At 37.3% G+C, this 19,855-nt stretch overlaps 1 protein-coding gene across 1 annotated transcript in view; it reads right to left on the bottom strand.

The window, feature by feature from the left end:
• Pask (PAS kinase) overlaps nucleotides 1-19,855 on the bottom strand; it is a 134,838-nt gene that overhangs the window by 41,411 nt on the left and 73,572 nt on the right. The window contains 10 exon segments of the mRNA XM_071688117.1: nucleotides 174-336; nucleotides 1,589-1,690; nucleotides 7,444-7,591; nucleotides 8,729-8,847; nucleotides 9,107-9,241; nucleotides 9,834-9,950; nucleotides 10,261-10,392; nucleotides 10,803-10,952; nucleotides 12,405-12,533; nucleotides 14,781-15,014. Coding sequence (XP_071544218.1) covers nucleotides 174-336; nucleotides 1,589-1,690; nucleotides 7,444-7,591; nucleotides 8,729-8,847; nucleotides 9,107-9,241; nucleotides 9,834-9,950; nucleotides 10,261-10,392; nucleotides 10,803-10,952; nucleotides 12,405-12,533; nucleotides 14,781-15,014 — 1,429 coding nt within the window.

Genomic DNA, 19,855 nt, shown 5'->3' with positions numbered 1-19,855 from the left:
CAATTCAAAACTTTCTGTGTATTACCTCTCACTCCATTCCCATTTTCATGGGCTGGAACAAACATATGCATGTAACTTTAGTAGGAACTAATTCTAGAAAACTAGGGTCCCCTTCCCCAACCCTGCAAGCTGGCAAATGGGCAAGAAAGCCAAATTCCCAATCCAAAACTTACCAAGATCTGAGCCATCTTTATGTTTGCCAACCCCGAAGAAACTGCCTTCCTCTATCGTGTGCATGAAATCCTGATTTCTATTCCGCTCCGAAGCTGGAGTTGAAGTGATCATATCTTTGGGAAGCACTTCTTGGGTTAAATCTGGACATAATCCATTCTGTGCCTACAAGAAAATTGCAAGTTCATGAATTCAGCAATCTGAACACATCTGTATATTTACTTATCCCAGTCAGAATATATGTATTGTACCATATAAAATTAATGAAACTGAAACTCCCCAGAAAGTCTAGCATATAGAATTGAGCCATCTAATCAGTTTTGGCACAACTTCATCTAGGTCAAAATGCATAGTCGAACAAGACATTTTTTCATAAGAAAACTAACAGTATTCAAGAGGTAATACATGTACAGAAATGAGACATAAAAGACGGGAACATTTCACAGTAATATATCAACTGAGTTACCGGAAAAGGTAATGAAACTTGAAAAAAGAAGTTATTTATCTATTATATTTGATTCACTGTTTCCCACGTCAGTGAGGTAGCACCAGGAAACAAATGAAGAATGATCCATCCACTCATATGCACATATATGTACATAAACGTCCATACACACATATACATACATATACATATCAACATATACATACACATATGCACATATTCATGCTTGCTTGCCTTCATTCATTCCTGGTGCTACCCCACCTCGCAGGAAACAGCATCACTACCCCTGTATAACCAAGGTAGCACCGGAAAAGACAAAAAGAAGGCCACTTTCCTTCACACTCAGTCTCTAGCTGTCATGTGCAATGCACCAATACCACAGCACCCTTTCCACTTCCAGTCCCCACACACCTTTCCATGGTTTACCCCATACATTTCACATGCCCTGGTTCAGTCCACTCACAGCATGTCAGCCCCAGTATACCACATTGTTCCAATTCACTCTATTCCTTGCATGAGTGTAAGAAATATTTTTCATCACATGCAAAGATGTAGGTGTGAAGGGAGAGGGTAGTAGTCTCAGTTAATAAATCAGATGCATACCTAGTAACAAAAATATCATAAGATGTATACCGAGTAATAAAAATATCATCAGATCACAGATGTGTGATGAGTAACAAAAATATCATAAGATGTATACCAAGTAGTAAAAATATCATAAGATGTGTATACCTAGTAACAAAATATCATAAGGTATACCAAGTAACAAAAATATCATAAAAGTTCATGTTATTTAGGATGCTACACACAGATGGAGGATGTTTTGAGTAAATTAGGTGGCTATACACACTTTATCCACCTATTTAAACAAATGTAGGGTAAATTAGGAGGCTATATGCACTATATCCACTTTAAATGGATGTAGTGTCAAAGATTACTGATGTAAGGACAGAGAAAATATTTCCTCTTTACCTTAAGACGACTTTTATTGTGGTTGTTAGCCTGATCCTGCACATGCCTCGTCTTGCTGGGACTCATGTGGATGCTCGTACTACTGGTTTGATTTGAGACATTCTGAAATTATATATTATTATGAGTAAATGAAAAGTTAGATTTGACTGTGAAAATACACTAGGCAATTCAATACAGAACCTTTACAAAAAATATATATTCAATGCATTAAGCTGTAAAAAATCATTGCTACAGTAAAACTACAGTAAATGAGCTATGCTAATTACAAAGTAAAACCTTTTTCAGACATTCAGTTGTTGCACATCACTAAATAAATAAATGAGGTTTAAAAACCCTATAGAAACTAAAAAATATTTTTCTACAGTGCTGTAGCAATCTTAAGCTAAAAGTTAGCAACTTGTATAGTACCTCTCGTTACACATGGCAGCATCCTCTTTAGGAACGGGTTAACCTAATCTAACCTTAACAGTTATAAGCATATCATGTACAAGTACCATAAAGCAAGGATATTTATTCATACAATTCAATCTCACTTGTTGCTGCCCACATTCAAAGCAGTGTCTAATGCAGTATCTTCACAACTCCAGCCACCGCAGGTATGAGCATATACCAGAACAAAATTTCAACGCATCTTAAAAACATATGTATTGATCTTGATACACTGGTAACTAGCAAAGGAAAACACATTGGTTTTGAACATCTCTCTAAAATGGTGTTACACATGCATGTGCAAGATCCTCAAGAATGTCCTTTAGAAAAATCAGGGTTTGGATTTTAGAACCCTCAGTGTTTCCAGTGGGAAAAAGCTGGCCTTCCCGACCCTTTGCTATTCATTCAGCTGTGGTAGCAGTAAGTTGCTCAGTTCAGACATGCCATCAGCCAATCAGACTACCCAAAGAGCAAAATAACATCAACGACCCACTCACTCCAGCGGCTTAGTAGCTTAGAATTCAGAGAATATGTTATGATGGCTCCTTTTTTCCTCAAACAGCTGAGCTGTGGAATTTTTTTCTTCCCCCCTCTCCCCCATTGTATGACCTTTCTTCCTTTTAAAAGTCAGGTCTACAAGCACTTGCAGAACCCTGATTAATGTCTAATTTCACTCATCATATCTTCTTTCACTGACAGTTTGCATAGAGAAAGGTTTTCTGAAAAGGGAATGGGGATGGGTTGGATAAGAAAACCAGGAAAAAAATGCTCACAAAATATGACCTAAGAGATTTTTCTCTTTTCAAAACCTACATTTCTCTATTCTGCAGTCTGTCTCACAATCATGAAAGCATACCCACATGAAGGAGGAGGGTTTCAAGAAATACTTTCCAATATGAAAATTGAATAAAAGTGAAAATAAAACCTTACTTGGTGTTTTGGCAGCACAATGAACTCTGTCTCTCAAAGGAGAAAACCCTAGAACCTCACAAGGTAGACTGACAGTGTTTAAAGAAACTACGGTACTGTCTGACGAAGATGGTCAGAGAGTGCCAGACGCCCTCTTCTTGATTTCCTCCAATGAAATGTTTGCATTTAATACTGTATATGTAGTTCAAGTTTGGTTTATATCCTATCAACCAGTCATAAGATGCAATGTACACAAATGCATTCAGTAATATTTTTGTAAGTGAAACTTGACCTAATAAATAATAAGGTACAGAGCTTTTTTACACTGTAACTATTGTAAAATTTTGGTCAGTATCAAATTACCTTGTCACAAGATACTGGGTTCATTTGCCAACACTCAGTATTACCGTAATATCATTACGAAAGACCCTGAAATGATGTTTGAGACACCATTACAAAAATTTAATCAGGTGCTGAAATTTGTTTGCAGTATCTCTGATAAGTTCAATCCATATCCAATAATCCAATTATGAGATATCATATGCCAACATTGGAATGCATGCACAAACAGATGTAATAAGAGGTAGATGGATGCATGTACATGCTTAGAACAGCTGCATATGTTGTTTAAAAGCTATCACCAGAAGAGATATAGTGGATGAGCTGAATGTTATTGCCACATGACACCCGCTTTTACTTTCCAGCCATTGTATTTACATTCTGGCACAGTAATGAGTTTTCATGAGTTGCCTGAAGCAATATTTAAGCTGCTGAAACAAACACTGTTAAATTACTCAGAGAAGTCCATGATGTGAAAATGTCATCTGCCTACTCACCAGCATCGCAAGACACACTATAACACTTCACTTGTCAGAAAACCACGAGGAGTGACTCTGAAGAACAATATTTTTAATATGCTGTTGGTCCTTTTATGCAGTGTTTCTCCTCACATCCTTTTTTTTGTCCAAATCATATCGGTACAGATTAGTCAGCTTTCTCAATCATACCCCATTAACCGCCATATCTCTCTCTCACACTGTTACTCCACACATATTCTCTCTGCCCCTTACCACATGCTGTTGTAAGGCTTTGCCATTCCAGTATTTCATTATCATTATTATCATACTGTTCAAGAAGTTAAGACTAGGAAGCAATTAATCTCTTATTCACAATAGATGAAGAAAGTACATATAATTTCTTTCCAAACTACAAATCCTGATTTTTCATGCTCCAGCAGTCTTTCCTTTAGCACTACGAACATAAAAATCGCATCGTAAGGAGACTATAATTTCAGCTTCAAGATAGCAGCAGTCTCAGTTTTCAGTCATCCTGTGTCTTCATATTTCAGCGGTTTCAAGCCCTTCGTACAAAATTCAAGCTTAACATCTCAGTCTGTAAAAGCTTCCCAAGTTGCATCACTGTTGCAAGATACTCAAGCTATAAAGTTCTACAATCTGTATAAGCATCGCAGGCTAACCAGGCCCCATAAGTTTTGCAAGCTGCTCAGGCATGTTAAGTTTTGCCAGCCCCATTTTAGTATTTCCATGAAAAAGCTATTAAGAAAAATTTATTCTAGGTTTCAAAGAGCAGAGGAACTTCAGGATCATGCGTAGGCAGCAAAACTTTGATGCCATTTCAGAGCATTCTTGCACCAAAACCTCATTTAAAGCTTAGGTTGGTCCTCGTTGAAAAGATATACATCACCCTTTGACCTGTAATTCATCATCCCTGTGGCAGAACAATACTGTAGCCTGGGAATCGGTACTGGTCAGTGACTCTTCCTCTGTCTCAGCCTTCTGGAAGAATTCACATGGAAATGGATTGCCTCGGAGCTGATACTGAAGTACTCTGTTATTAATGAATAGCCATGGAGGTGACACCGATGTGTTATGTTAATAATGGATGGCCTCACAGGTAACACTGATGCATTCTTTTATTGACTGATGGCCTTGGAGGTGACATTAATGTATTTTGTTATTGATGGATGGCCTCGGAGGTGCCACTGATGTGTTTTGAAATTAATGGACGGCCTCAGAAGTGACACTGATGTGTTCTGTTATCAATGGATGGCCTTGAAGGCGATATTGATGTGTTCCGTTACTCAGGGATGGCCTCGCAAGAGACACTGATGTGTTTAGTCATTAATGGATGGACTTGAAAGTGATACTGGAGTGTTCTGTTATTAATGGATGGCATCGGGGATGATGATAATGTGAGATGACAATAATGTGTTTTGTTAACAAGTATCAAACTGAGTTTCGTGTATGGATATGCAATCTGTCAAAATGTATGTAAGTTCAGCTGCTATTTCAGTTTCTTGGAAACTTTCAGTTAGGGAGGCATACAACCTAACTAAGTCATAGTTCTTAACCAATCATGTGTTTGTGTAAATTCAAGAAGCTGAAGAACCCAGTAAGCATATGAGGGATAGACATTATCTGAGGTAAATCACAAAAAAAATATATGCTTCTCAGTTAGTCAAAGGGACTTTTCAATATCTATTTATTTATTATATTTGATCGCCATTTCTCGCATGAGCAAGGTAGCACCAGGAAACAGACGAAGAACAGCCCACCCACTCATATACAAATATATATACATATATACATATATATACATATATATAAAAAGAGCGTGGTTGAGAGAGCAGAAGAGGGTGTTTTGAAATGGTTTGGGCACATGGAGAGAATGAGTGAGGAAAGATTGACCAAGAGGATATATGTGTCGGAGGTGGAGGGAACGAGGAGAAGTGGGAGACCAAATTGGAGGTGGGAAGATGGAGTGAAAAAGATTTTGAGTGATCGGGGCCTGAACATGCAGGAGGGTGAAAGGCGTGCAAGGAATAGAGTGAATTGGATCGATGTGGTATACCGGGGTTGACGTGCTGTCAGTGGATTGAATCAGGGCATGTGAAGCGTCTGGGGTAAACCATGGAAAGCTGTGTGGGGCCTGGATGTGGAAAGGGAGCTGTGGTTTCGGGCATTATTGCATGACAGCTAGAGACTGAGTGTGAACGAATGAGGCCTTTGTTGTCTTTTCCTAGCGCTACCCCGCATACATGAGGGGGGAGGGGGATGGTATTCCATGTGTGGTGAGGTGGCGATGGGAATGAATAAAGGCAGACAGTGTGAATTGTGTGCATGGGTATATATGTATATGTCTGTGTGTGTATATATATGTGTACATTGAGAGGTATAGGTATGTACATTTGCGTGTGTGGACGTGTGTGTGTATATACATGTGTATGGGGGTGGGTTGGGCCATTTTTTTCGTCTGTTTCCTTGCGCTACCTCGCAAACGCAGGAGACAGCGACAAAGCAAAATAAATAAAATAAAAATATATACATAAATGCATTTATGTATATTTATAAAATAAATATAAATATACATAAATGCCCATACGTGCACATAGACATATACACATGTATTCATACTTACTTGCCCTCATACATTCCAGGTGACACCCCACCCCACAGGAAACAGCATTGCTACCCCCTGCTTCAGCGAGGTCGTGCCAGAAAAACAGTAAAAAAAAAAAAAGGCCACATTCATTCATAGTCAGTCTCTAGCTGTCATGTGTGATGCACCAAAACCAAATCAACTATTAATGAGATGGAAGCCACAGGTATGATTACAGTCTTAGTTCATGCTCATGGTTTTCTTTTAAGTAACAGTTGGCCAAGAGGGCCATTCTTGTAGAGTGCTCTACTCTCGTATTATCCTTCCATTTCTCTCTACTTTCTCTACACACACACACACACACCCACTCATGCAGTTTCTCACTAATGTCTGCCATCAGAGACATGTCTTCAGCAAACAGCGACAGACTCATCTCCCGGGCCCTCAGCCCTAAAATGTAAAAGGTAAATTAAGAGATTGGATCAAAGAGTTTTCACTGAACAGAAAATTCCTAGTAGATGTAAATGGAACTATGTCTATGGAGGAGGACATGCAGTCAGGAGCCCCATACTAAAAAGGACAGTATATACTTCAACTGGAGTTCATCAGTTACGAAGACTTCAAAACCCCCCTTGAGGTAGTTCCTTGAAGGAATGGGCATCAAAGATATAGAAAGATAAGTCAACTTCATTAATATATGCAATAATGATTTCAGAGGTAAAAGAAAGTATACTCAGATGTTTTGCTAATGACACAAGAATGAGTAAAGCAAAAGGAAAAATGGAAGACATTTAATGAAATAAAGCCTAATATGATCTATATTACCAGATTATGTTTCAAATGATAGGCATGCAAAAGAGTGGTATTTGGATATAAATATGCTGACAGGTATCGGTGAAATATTCGATCACTGAGGCTGGCGATATGTCCGATTACTGAAACTCAATCACACGATGAGCTCACACTGTTAGGTAATGAAGCCATTGATTTGTGATGGCAGAACACTGCAGCGTGTACTTTACTACTTCTACATGTCATAAAGAACAGAACTGGACCAAAGCAAGACTAAATGAGAACTTGATTGAAAATTTGTATTTACAATAAAAACCTTCACCCACCTGCTGGCTCAAGTTGATAACATTCAATGAATTGGTAATATCTCTCATTGCTTTGCTTGTCTGTGTAGAGTTCTCATTGTTGTCATCCATGCCTGTTACATTTCCAATAGAGTTGAATGTTGAGCCATAAAGAGATCCTTGGAGCTTACTGTAAAAGAAGAGGACCAAAAAATAAAATCAAATTGCTTAATAAAAGAGAATAAGAAGCGATATCTAATTCTGCACTGTGGTTTTGGTGCATTATACATGATAGCTAGAGACTGAGTGTGAACAAATGTGGCCTTTGTTGTCTTTTCCTAGCACTACCATACACACATGCGCAGGGGGGTGGTTGTTGGTATTTCATTATGTGGTGGGGTGATGATGGGAATGAATAAGGGCAGACAGTATGAATTATGTACATATGTATATATGTATATGTCTGTGTGAGTATATATATATGTATACGTTGAGATATATAGGTATGTATATGTGCGTGTGTGGACGTGTATGTATATACATGTGTATGTGGGTGGGTTGGGCCATTCTTTCGTCTATTTCCTTGCGGTACCTCGCTAACGTGGGAGACAGCGACAAAGTATGATAAATAAATATATAAATAAAATCTAATTCTCCAATTTTATTGATTTTTTCCCCTATGAAATGTTTTTCTATCTCATTCAAATACTATTATCAATACCCCTACATAATGGGCTGGGAAAGAAAAGAAAGTTAATCACAGGGAGAAAAATCAGTTCTCTATGAGACAAGAATTTAGCAAGCGGACCATGATGCATTCACGGGATTGCACATAGGTTTGAATCCCAGCTGTTTATTCTTCCGATGGAGTTGGTTATTTTGTGTGATGATGGCAGTATGAAAGGAGTTCCTGGTCTCAGATAATGAATAAAGATCTTTGTTTTCTTTCATACTTATTCGCCTTTCCCGTGTGAATTGGGCAGCATCCAGAATGCCCCTATGAGGAGAAAAGATCCTCATTTGGCTCTTTCCTCTATTCCTTCCTTTGGAGAGCAATACAGTACAGGAGGATTTCCAACCCCACCCCTCTTAGTCATCTACAACATGCAGGAAATACTTGCCATATATCTTTCTCTCTCCCCTATCCTCAGGAATACAGATGTAAAGTGAAGAAGAAGAAAAAAAAGAGATGCCTGTATTAAACTAGGATTTCATATCTCTTTTAATACACTATACATGAGTTGACCTGTTTCAATGAACTGACACTGTAAACACCAGAGGACATGTAATACAAAATAGATAATACCAGAATTGGGAGATGACTTGCCTGTCTGTAGCAATGAATCCACAGTTGGCAGTGGTTAGAGATGATGGCTCAGACGCAGGTGTTGTAACTTCCCCACTCATTACTGATTTTGTTAGTAACGCCCCATTTTCACTCATACTCTAAAACATATTAACTTATTAACTAGAGGAAATAATTTTCTCACATCTTATACTATTAACATAATAGAAGAAAACTACTTACTTTTACCATAAAAGAAAAATCATGTCAAAGTACATTACTATAAACATTTCCAACATATGTTGCAAGAAAAGTAGCAAAAAGCTGAATTTATCTACAAATACGAAATGTTAAGAATTATCAACACTTATTCAATATGTTCATGATGACAATTGTTTTACATAACACATCATATTTTACTTTGCTATTTTCTTTCTGATTCTCCTCTTCGTTATCACTGATGGTTGAGTCTGTGTCAGAATCGAAGGACGGACTGTTCATCTTCTGAATTAATGCTATATCATCAAAGAATGTTGGTATGAGATGTATGATATCCTGAAAGAGCAACAAGCTTAGATGATGTTCTCTTCTGCCCTACAATGTTTTGGAAAGCATTCAATATATTTTTACGACCAGTAAATAACTTTTGCATAAATAAGTACATCATTTCTAAAAGTCCCACTCCTTTCTCCTTTCTCTCTCTTCCACACCCACTCTCTCTTTCGTCACACAAGACATGCTATGAGCACTATGTGCTTGTCATGTCTTTTGGCTAAATCTCATTGCAGGAACTCTAAGGTAGTCAGCTACTCTCATCCCGTCCATAAGAGCATGCAAATGTACATGTAAAAATACATTACTTCTTTCTGCAAACCCAAACAAATTCACAAATCATAAACCCCTTTTTCCTTCCATGATCTATGATACTTTTTTCCTTTAAAAAGTAAACAATAATGAAGTTAAAGACTATATCTTTTCATGAATTTAATGTATAAATCATGAATTACAATATAAATGTTATATAAATACACATATTGCATTCAGTATGGCCTCCCCAGTATGTATCAATACACATCAATTATCTTGTGAAAGTTTATCTGCGATAAATCACTATACTGATTACTCTTATTGGAACATTATTTCTTACCTTTCCTTCCAGTTCTTTTTTGCCATACCCAAATAAGAGTCTCGTAAAGTTATAATTATAATCAATGATCTTCCCAGAGCCATCCAGCACGACTAATCCACTGATGTTTGAGAAAACCTAAAAACAAAAAAGAGAGCTTAAGATTATATATATGTGTACTCTGTGCCGGGTATTTTCAAAGGTGAAATAACAGTGGAAACTTAAGTTAATGGAAATTGAAAGTAATACCATAGAGCAATTACAAAAGGACTGTGGTATGAATACAGCTCAAGAATTATCACTAATGATGGCTAGTTGTTTTTATCAGGACAGTTTTTATTGGTAACACTGTCTATTTAATCTTACAGCATGAGATAAACATCAAAAGGAATCAAACAATAAAACATAGGTATCAGTGACTACAAAAATAAACTGCAAAGAATCTTACCCAAATTTCGAGGTCAAAAACTATTTTCATCATAACTTGGTCTGTCTGTGCTACATCACAGGTAAAGTGTGCACAAAGTGGAAATGTTGCACAGTCTACTGTCTGTCCTGTGCACTGCTGCTTCTCGATATCCTGGGTGTAACAACAGAAAAGTAATAATAACCTTGACTCAAAATATAAAACCATTTGTTGAGTTCGATTCGCTGACCCTAAATTCACAAGGCACTTGTGGTTCTTCTTTATAAGTCAAAGCTCCTGGAAACATTTTTATGTACATGAATTTCAACCATACATCCTATATTTAGCTTGTTATGATTTATCTTGATCTAACTTCATCTTTACCACTTATGGATGAGAAAAGTGTCTGTAAAATTTTTTCTAATGCTCGTTTATGATTCCTGTGTTAGCAAGGTAGTGCAGGGAACACCGTGGAAAGAGAGGTCACTGTCCGCGAGGGAAAAAATTTGAGTTCTATGGTAATGTATAATGGGATCAGCAAACAATAATTGGTCAAGAAATTCATGTGAGATATTGTACTGTACCTTTGGTATTTCCCGTGTTTTAGGCACCTGTAGAGCTGGAATGAGATCACGAACATTAAGTTTGGTGAGTTCACTGTTATCTGCATATCCGAACAGTGCATTAAAGGAAGAGTCATGTTTCAGAATATGACCCATCTCATCTACGGAAGCCTGAAAGTAAACAATGATCTCAATCATCAAACAGTCCATCAGTTATACCATAGTATATGCCTACTTCGTCAAAATAAACTGATGCAAAACCTCTTTATAATAATCACATCTTGCTACTAGTATTTAGACAGTATCACTCATATAAAAAATTACTACATGGAGTTTTTAACAGTTAGGTAAGGAATCATGTGTACCAAGGATGGATATAGGATGTGGTTCCTATGGCGGAACCAGACAGGGAATCCACTGCATTATCTTAATGGCTTAAAAAAGTAAGGACTGATTCAGAATGGAAAGTGAGCATTCTACCACAGAAATTATTCTTTAAGAAGATTAAACAACTCTTTTCGGAGGTTGAAATTCGAAGACAGTCACTCTTCATAATAGATTAGTCTTGTTTTACAATTTTTTTTTCTAATTAAGACTGGCAGAGAAGATTACAGATAGATCTTGCTTAATGATCAATATGCAGTCTTGAAAAGATGTTCATTTGGTGAATTCCATTTTCCAATTAGTTATCAAAATGAAATCGGAAATGCATTCCAGTCCAAACATTTTTATCCAAAAACACTTGTTGTTAAGCAAGATATGCTGCATCCCTGAGGATTTTGACCCAGAATCTCACTTAATAATCATCAACTTTTTTACAGGTACTTAACGTGAGGAGGTAAAGAGCTCAAATATTTCCAATGAAAAAAATTCCTCCAATAACCTCCCTACAATTTCCAGTCGATTAATTACCATCCTCACATTTTTTGGTGTGAATGTTGCAATATTTCTAAATATATTCATATTACTCACCACCAATGCTGTTCCTGTGTATGAAATATAAGTATAGTGTGAAAAACAAGTTAAAGAGATAGAAAGAAACATCATTTCCACGTCGTCTTATTGTATCAGAAGCTGCCAGGCTGTCATTCTTACCTACCTTTGCCCCTCACTCAGCAACACACCAGAATGATACTTTTGGAAATATATCTACATTTTCACAATGGGATTTTTTTCATTCATAATTGTTGCCCATTAAATCAGTTGGATATTCCTTCAGCAAATTTCTACACCTTTAAAACATGGTATATAGCTCATTAAACTAAATTTTCATTGATCTAATGCTTGTCAGGCAAGACCTATCTGTAATGATCGTTCTTTCAGTAATTAGTTCTAAAAACAATGCCTACTTTACGTAAACCAACTGAAGGACCTCATACCTTTGCTACAGTGATATCCACAGGTTCCAAAATTGCAATCCACCTCTGTAGTGCAAGTTCTTTCAATAATTAGTTCTTAAAACAATACCTGCTTTATGTAAACCAGCTGAAGAACCTCATACCTTCGCTACAGTGATATCCACAGTTTTCAAAACTGCAATCCACCTCTGTAATGCTAGTTCGTTCAATAATTAGTTCTAAAAACAATACCTGCTCTACGTAAACCTTCTGAAGAACCTCGTACCTTTGCTACAGTGATATCCACGGGTTCCAAAACTGCAATCCACCTCTGATCTTCATCTGCTTCTTGTGGAAGACCCTTAAGCCATAATGAGCAAGGAACGGTGCCATTATCGAGGGTGTCTACATCAACCTTCAAGTAAAAAGAGAGAGTATCAAGCTACTGAAAATGCACATGATATGGGGGCAAAATGAATACCTCACCCTGCTTTGAAACAGACATACCTAAAGGCGAATAATGAAATAAAAGTCGTAAAATATTAGAGTAGTATGGATGCCATATAAGGCTGGATGTTTCCTCACTTCCTGCCAGCCTGCGACATTAGGGCTGGGGACCCCAGTCCTACAAATTGGTCTCTACTGGAGATGAATGCGGCCTTAAGAGAATGCAGTTTTCATGCAGCCATTTTCAATCCAATTCAGTTTTGTAAATGATGAGGATGAGAATTGAAGGCATCTTTGGAGAGCGTAATTTAGACACATTAGGTTTTTGTGCAAGAAAAGATTGAAAGATAGATTGTGGGACTATTGAAAGGACTCGAATGAAACGTTTGGTATTAGAGTAACAAGACTTATTACAGAGGATAAAGTTTATAAGCAATGGAGAGATTAAAGAAGTAGTAAGAAATAGCATTTAAAAAGAGATACAGATGATAGCACAATGGGAGTAAAGGTAGGAAGAAAGCAGAAAAGATATAAACAGAAGGACAACATTAGGGGAGAAGTGAAAAGAGTAATAATGCCTCTCATGCAGGGGTTCCAAACCCTACGATCATAAACACCTGTGGGGTAAACATGCATTTTTGGGGGTCATGAAACTATCATCAAGACTTCTCCAAGGCTGTTAAAACATATCTGTTCTCATGAAAAGTCAGCAGCTCTCCTGCTTCAGTATATATTTTGAAAGTGTGATCAACCTTGAACTGTTCTGTTCTGTTTGCTATACTGTATTTAGTAATCCTAGTTCCCTTAGTTACCTTTTTTTTTTTTTTCTGTTTTGACAAATACTTAATCATGAATAAACTTTCTTTTTTCTTGGGAAGGTTGCAATAACCTTGGAAAAAATGACATGGGACATCAGAGAAAAAAGGGTGTCAACCACTATGTTGAAAATAAAAAAAACTACAGGTGTAACTGGAGGGCTAAGTGGAATGATGAAGACCAAAGAGGAAACTTGTTAAATGGATTAATGAAGACTGTGTACCTTTTTCTCATTTGTTGACGGTTCCAATTATGGACAAAGTGTCATAGGAATCCTGACTTTTTTGGATTGTCTCCTGTTGTTGTGGGATGATATTTGCCTAGGAACTAGGAAGAGCTGAATATGAGCAGTGATTTCTGATTCCTTTCATACTAATGCACACTTTACCAAAATAGCGAGGTAGTGAAAAAAAAAAAAAAAAAAAAAAAAAAGCCTCATTTGTTTACATCTACAACTTTGCACTCCTGCCAGTTGACATATGATTTATATACTCTTGTTGATCCCCAATCAAACTTACTTATGTATACTTGGGAATGCCCCTTTTGTGAACCATGCAAGTTCAATCACCATTACTGTATAATACACAACGCAACAAGTTTTTCCCCATTTTCAGTTACATCAGGGACTTCATGTCCCCATTTATACCCAAAATTGGCTCTGCCCACCCTTGCATTCAGATCCCTTTACACCTAGATTCAGTCTTTTCCTACAATATCTGAAGCACAATTTTTTCCAAAAAAAGATTCGTTCCTTTGTAAATATGACAATTTTTGGGTCACGTTATCTAAATAAAAATTTACCATCTCATTTCCCACCCCATCCACATCCCTTGCTCTACCATATTTCCAATATATCTTATTTCCCTCATTACCCAATTTATTATGTTTCCTTACCTCTCTCTATTCCAATCTGTCTTGGACTCCAGTCCTATTGAAGCAATATCCAAGTTGCTATTCTCTTATAGTTTATCACCAAAACTTTTCCAAGCTCCTTGTTTGCTTCTCTCTCTTATGTGCACTTCATCTGTTTTTCAAAACTTTATACATATTCTTTAATCCATACGTTGTACTCAGTAAGTTTTAGATTTTCCTTCCTTGTACTTTTTCATCAATCAACTTATCAACTCCTTCGTCCGACCTTGTTCCTCCCCCAGTCCAAAACTTATTCTTAGAGTCTCTAACACCTGTGTCGATGATCAATATTGAAATAAATCTTCAAGTCTATCTACATCACCCTGGACATCCAGATCTTTATACTTTTCATCAAACACGTTGCAAATAAAGTTTACATTTTCGTTCCTTTACTTTTCAACTCATACGAGAAATAGATAAAACTGTCATAAGCTTGATTAGGAATGGAAGTCTAACGATATGTAAACCAGATTTTACCGAGACTTACCACTTTACCACTAAAGACCACCATCCCTTGGTTATCCAGCACATCAGGGTCCGGCAAGGTGTGTAGAGAACTTTCTGAGCTATCTGTCTCTGTAGGAGAGCTTAGGCTTGCCAAGGAACTTAGTTTTTGCTGAGTTTTAGGATTTGTAATAAAATCGGTCAACTTCATTTCACCACAGAGTTTGTCTTCTGGATGACCAAGAAGCATTGATGACATGTCATTTGCCGTCAGGATCTGAAAGAATGACAGGTTAAGTAACAGAACATCCAGACTTTGTTTAAACATTAATAGAAAACAAACATTCCATATTGTTATGGCTCTTAGATTACAAAATTCACTACTCTCATGCAGGCTTGCTAAGTAGAATAAATTATACTGACTTCTATAATGAAATCAATGTGGTATATAGTCCACCTATCTATAGTATACCATGCTATCTTCTGTTCTCAAAGCAAGGTAATATTGTACATGCAAAACTTTCTCAAACATTTTAGCTAAGTAACATAATTTGAAAGAAAGATTTATGTAGTGTAGATGATAAGGTACAGGATGGTATAGCCTCATTTCAGAGAGCGTAGAGAGGAAAAAGTGAGCCAAGTGGCACTTCATGAAACGTATCTTCTTCATCGAAACACTAACCTTTAGTACCTATTTGTAAAATGGAAATTAGATTTTTCATTTCTAATTACCATTTTGTCCTTCAATTGTTGTTCCTACAAACTCTGAATGTTTCAGTATCTTACTGTGCTGTGAAGATATAGTATTTGTTGTCTTTCTATGGTTTTTCCACAGCGATTTTTCTCTTTCTGAATTTTCATTAGTTTTAAGAAAAAAATTCCTCACTCCTATGTATGGGTTGTAAACCCTGGAAGGACAGTATGTACTTACCTCTTCTACTTTGACAATCCTTGCCTCACAGTCCTATAGTCTAGTAATTTATTCTTTAAGCTAACAATCTGTTTTCAATAAATTAACAAAATGTTATCTGTATATTTCACACTTTTTAAATCTATCTGCTCCCTCTATCTCATTCAACAACACTCATTTCTTGCAATCGCATATTTCAAAGACAGTTGAGCTGTTATGCCATCTACACCAACCTCAATGCACATGTGTCTCTTCTTCCCTTTGCAATCTGAACTTTTTTTTCTTGAACTACATATTTCCTCCAACACCCTCTTTCCATTCCCTACCATTGGTACCTATCTACTACAGACCATCACAGAACCCTTACAACTCGGTTCTACACTCTGACACTGACATTCCATTTGCCAGTTTACATCACTCTCTCTGTCTCTCTCTCCCCCTTTCAAATGTGTATGGAGAGAAGGGCACACATAGTTGCTTGGTTTAGCATCCTTACTCGTCGTACGTCTTCCATTCCAACAAGTCCAAAGATGGATTCATTCTTCACACATTGAGAAGACAGTCCTCTTAAAAAATGAAAACAAGAACTTTTCAATTCATACTTTCCTGTATAATCAGCAACACATTCTGAAAGTTAAACCCAATTTTTCAATTCTATCTTTTACTGTTCCATCTTTCTTACATTCTCTATCTCTTTGTACTTCCCTTCCATTTCTTCCTCCCACCTCTTTCATACAAGCGTAATTCTTGCTGACAATTCTTTCACCTCCGTAATAGCCAAACTAGCATCGAAAATTCTTCTGCAAATGTTTCAGGCTCTAACTACCTTGACGAGTTAAGCGTATTTCTGGCACTGCTACTTCCTTGATAAATAGTGTGTGGAAATGGCTGGTTGTCAAAATAAAGCCCAGAGAACACTGAAAATGCCCCACCCAGTTTTGAATGTAAGAACATGACTGTTATTATCAATCTCCTGCCTTTCCTATTCTTGTGTTGCCTTTGTGCATGTATTATGTGTTTCATGTACAATGCCCCTTTTTGTAAGCATACACCAGCACTTTTCCCATGAATCTCATAAACATTAACAATAATCTGAGTAGTGGGCTTTGGCTACACTTTTTTGATCGTTTGGTCAGCATACAGATCACTCCAGCAAACTGTCTGAGTTTAATGTCTCAGAAAATGTGCTTTGATTTAGTGTGGCCAATTTGTTTTAAAGTTATGCTTCTTTCGTATAGCTTTGAATGAAGTAATCGAGTTAATGTAGTGAGCATAATCAAAAAGATATGTAAGCAAAATATCAGCTGACCATGGTCATTCAAGCTATGATAATAGTGTATTAAAGGCTGATTAATACAAGAGGTGGTCATTACTGATATTGTGCTATGAAATTTTTGTTTGTGAAAGTATAACCCAAATGAGTAAAATTCTAAAAAGCTAGATCATATAATCTCTGGATCTGAAGACATTATTAAGTCCATTACGGACATACTTAATTTTGTGAAAGATGGTTGCGAACCTGAGAAACACAAAACGGCTCACATTTAACTGAGAGTGACTTCAGTATTGCTACCATATGCTAATATAAGGAGTCTAAGTTCTGATGAGGATACGAAATGTCCAATTACCATGCAAATTGTAATTTTAAATGTTTTTATGATATAATGACTAAGTCTACATGAACAACTCTATGGTGCCTAGTAACTACGACCAAGTCTTTCAGGTAAATAAGTTCATTACTAGCTCTACGAGAAATATTTATATCTGTTATTGATTCTTTAACAAGTAACATTAAGGCAATTCTGACAGTAATGCAGAACAGTGATGAAAAATAACACAATTATACATTACCTGAATCACAATCCTGTTGCAGCAGACAATAAGCATGGGATACAAAAGACAACATTCAGTCTTTGCAAAATATAGCATCACTCAGACATATACATGAGGATTAAAGTTGTCTTTTTGTAAATTCCATTTATGAGTATCATGAACTCCACTGCCAGTGGTGGATCTGGTACATACAACCTTCCACATTTATATATGTGTTTCTTAATCTTTCATAATGAGCACACAGCTGCTTTGTCAGGGGAGACTAAAATCTCAGTTACACCATGTTTAGATTGTGCACAATATGATTCCGGTGAATCCAGTGCCAAAGCAGTCCTATGACATCATCATCTGATATATCTTTAGTTCTTAGTATGGTACCAGTACATCCCCTCTGCTGTCTACCTTCTCTTCAGTTACCTTCAACTTCTATTAAGTCTCATGGCAAGTCTATCGTCTCTTACACCACATATACAGCATGACAATACTGTCCTACAAGATTTTCAGCCACATCATCTTGGTCTCCCATATATCACTCACTAAGCAACATGCGCAGTGGGTGCTATGCACTCGCTCCTAACTCTGCATTTTAGCAAACACCACCTTCCATTCTGAACAACAGATCCTCTTCACTAATCAGTCTTTGCTCATCCTCTCCATGTGTCCAGACATCAAAACACCCTGGTTGGCTCTCTCAATTGGAGAAATTGCATTGAATTATTATCATTTACATTTCCCTGGACAACATCTCCAAGCATACATGTATATTCTGAGATATCCTGCTATAATCTCAAAAGGCTGTTCTGTGTCAGGGTATGGGAGGTTTAGGGGCATATGGGTGCTAAATACTCATGGATGCCATATTTGTGAAGTCATTAAGGAAGGTAATACAGTGTTTGTCTTGATGTCACTGTGCCACAAGTTTTTTTTAATTCTGCTGATATGAGTGAAATATATATATAAATTTGAGACATTTTTTCTTTCTTACTTGCTTACTGTTTCCCAAGTTAGCAAGGTAGTCCCACGAACAGAAGAATGGCCTCACTTGCTCGCATCCACCCTTAAGCTGTCATGTATAATAGACTGAAACCAGATCCTCCATCCACAGATAAGCCCTACACACCATTCTGTGGTTTACCCAGACCACTTCAGAATCCCTTGCTTCAGCCCACTAACAACACACTCCAGTTCCCCTTATCCCATGCACGCCTCTTACCCTCCTGAATATTTAAGCCCCCAAACGTAAAACTTTCACTCCAGGCTTCCTTTCTTGATCTTCCCCTTGCTCCCTCCACTTCTGATATATATATCCTCTCAGTCAGTTTCTCTTCTCACATTCTCTCCTTATGACTAAACCATTTCAGCACATCCTGGTCCACTTTCTCAATCATATACTTTTTTATTTTCTTTATAATGTTAACAGAGATGGCAAGGCCACATCACTATAGGATATACAAGCCTAAGCCAGGTACCCAAATTATCTACCAGTCCCTGAAGGAGAATGAACAGCTGGGTGGACCGTGGACCACCTGATGTGACCAGAATTCAAAACTTTGCTGGGTTGACCCGAAGCGGCCCACAAATTCATCAGTCAGGAACGCTAACCTGGGCAGGCCCTGACATTCCTTAAACAGTCAGTCATTTCTCACTCCATCTATTGTCCTCGGGCTTTTCATATGGAAAATAAGTCCAACCTCTTCTGTTCTTTTACTTTCTGGTGAGAAGATTCATAACCTTAGAATGATGTTAGGGCCAATATACCCTCAGTGATACCCATCTTTGCCCTCACATATGCCTCAGTGCACCCAGGAACTCCCCACCCTATCTCCTGCCTTACAAATTTTGCCCTTGCAAAGAACCAAAAACGAATGAAACCGAATAGGAGACATAATCTAGCTGACTGGAGAAATTCATAATGCACTCTTCAAAATTTTAAGTATCTGTCACATTTCGTCACACATGATAATTCCATTCAGACATATGATCATCCCATTTTGATGCATTATGACAGATTTTAAGAAACAGTTTCATTATGACACATCATGGCAACCCTGCATTGCATTCAGTACCAAATCATTCCACTGCTAACTGTATCTTATGAAGTGTGATTAGACCTACTGCATTTTTTCCACCTTTAGGTATCTTTCTGACAGTCCACTACTCCTTTTTGTACCTTTAACTGTATGACTACCCATATCTTCTTGAGTATCCTGTTATCTGACATGTGGTTTACATGACCATACTTCCCTGAAAAACTTTCATCCATACACTTTTTTAAAGTGCTTTTCACCTCAAATATACATTTCACCTCTATGCTTTTTATCTGTACTCAAGATCACAACAATACTATGCAAGCAGTCTGTCTCTGCTTCCCATAT

Source organism: Panulirus ornatus, chromosome 45 (assembly GCF_036320965.1).
Source record: "Panulirus ornatus isolate Po-2019 chromosome 45, ASM3632096v1, whole genome shotgun sequence".
NCBI classification, from domain to species: domain Eukaryota; kingdom Metazoa; phylum Arthropoda; class Malacostraca; order Decapoda; family Palinuridae; genus Panulirus; species Panulirus ornatus.
The sequence above is the reverse complement of the archived record's forward strand: the minus strand, read 5'-3'. Positions and strand labels throughout refer to the sequence as shown.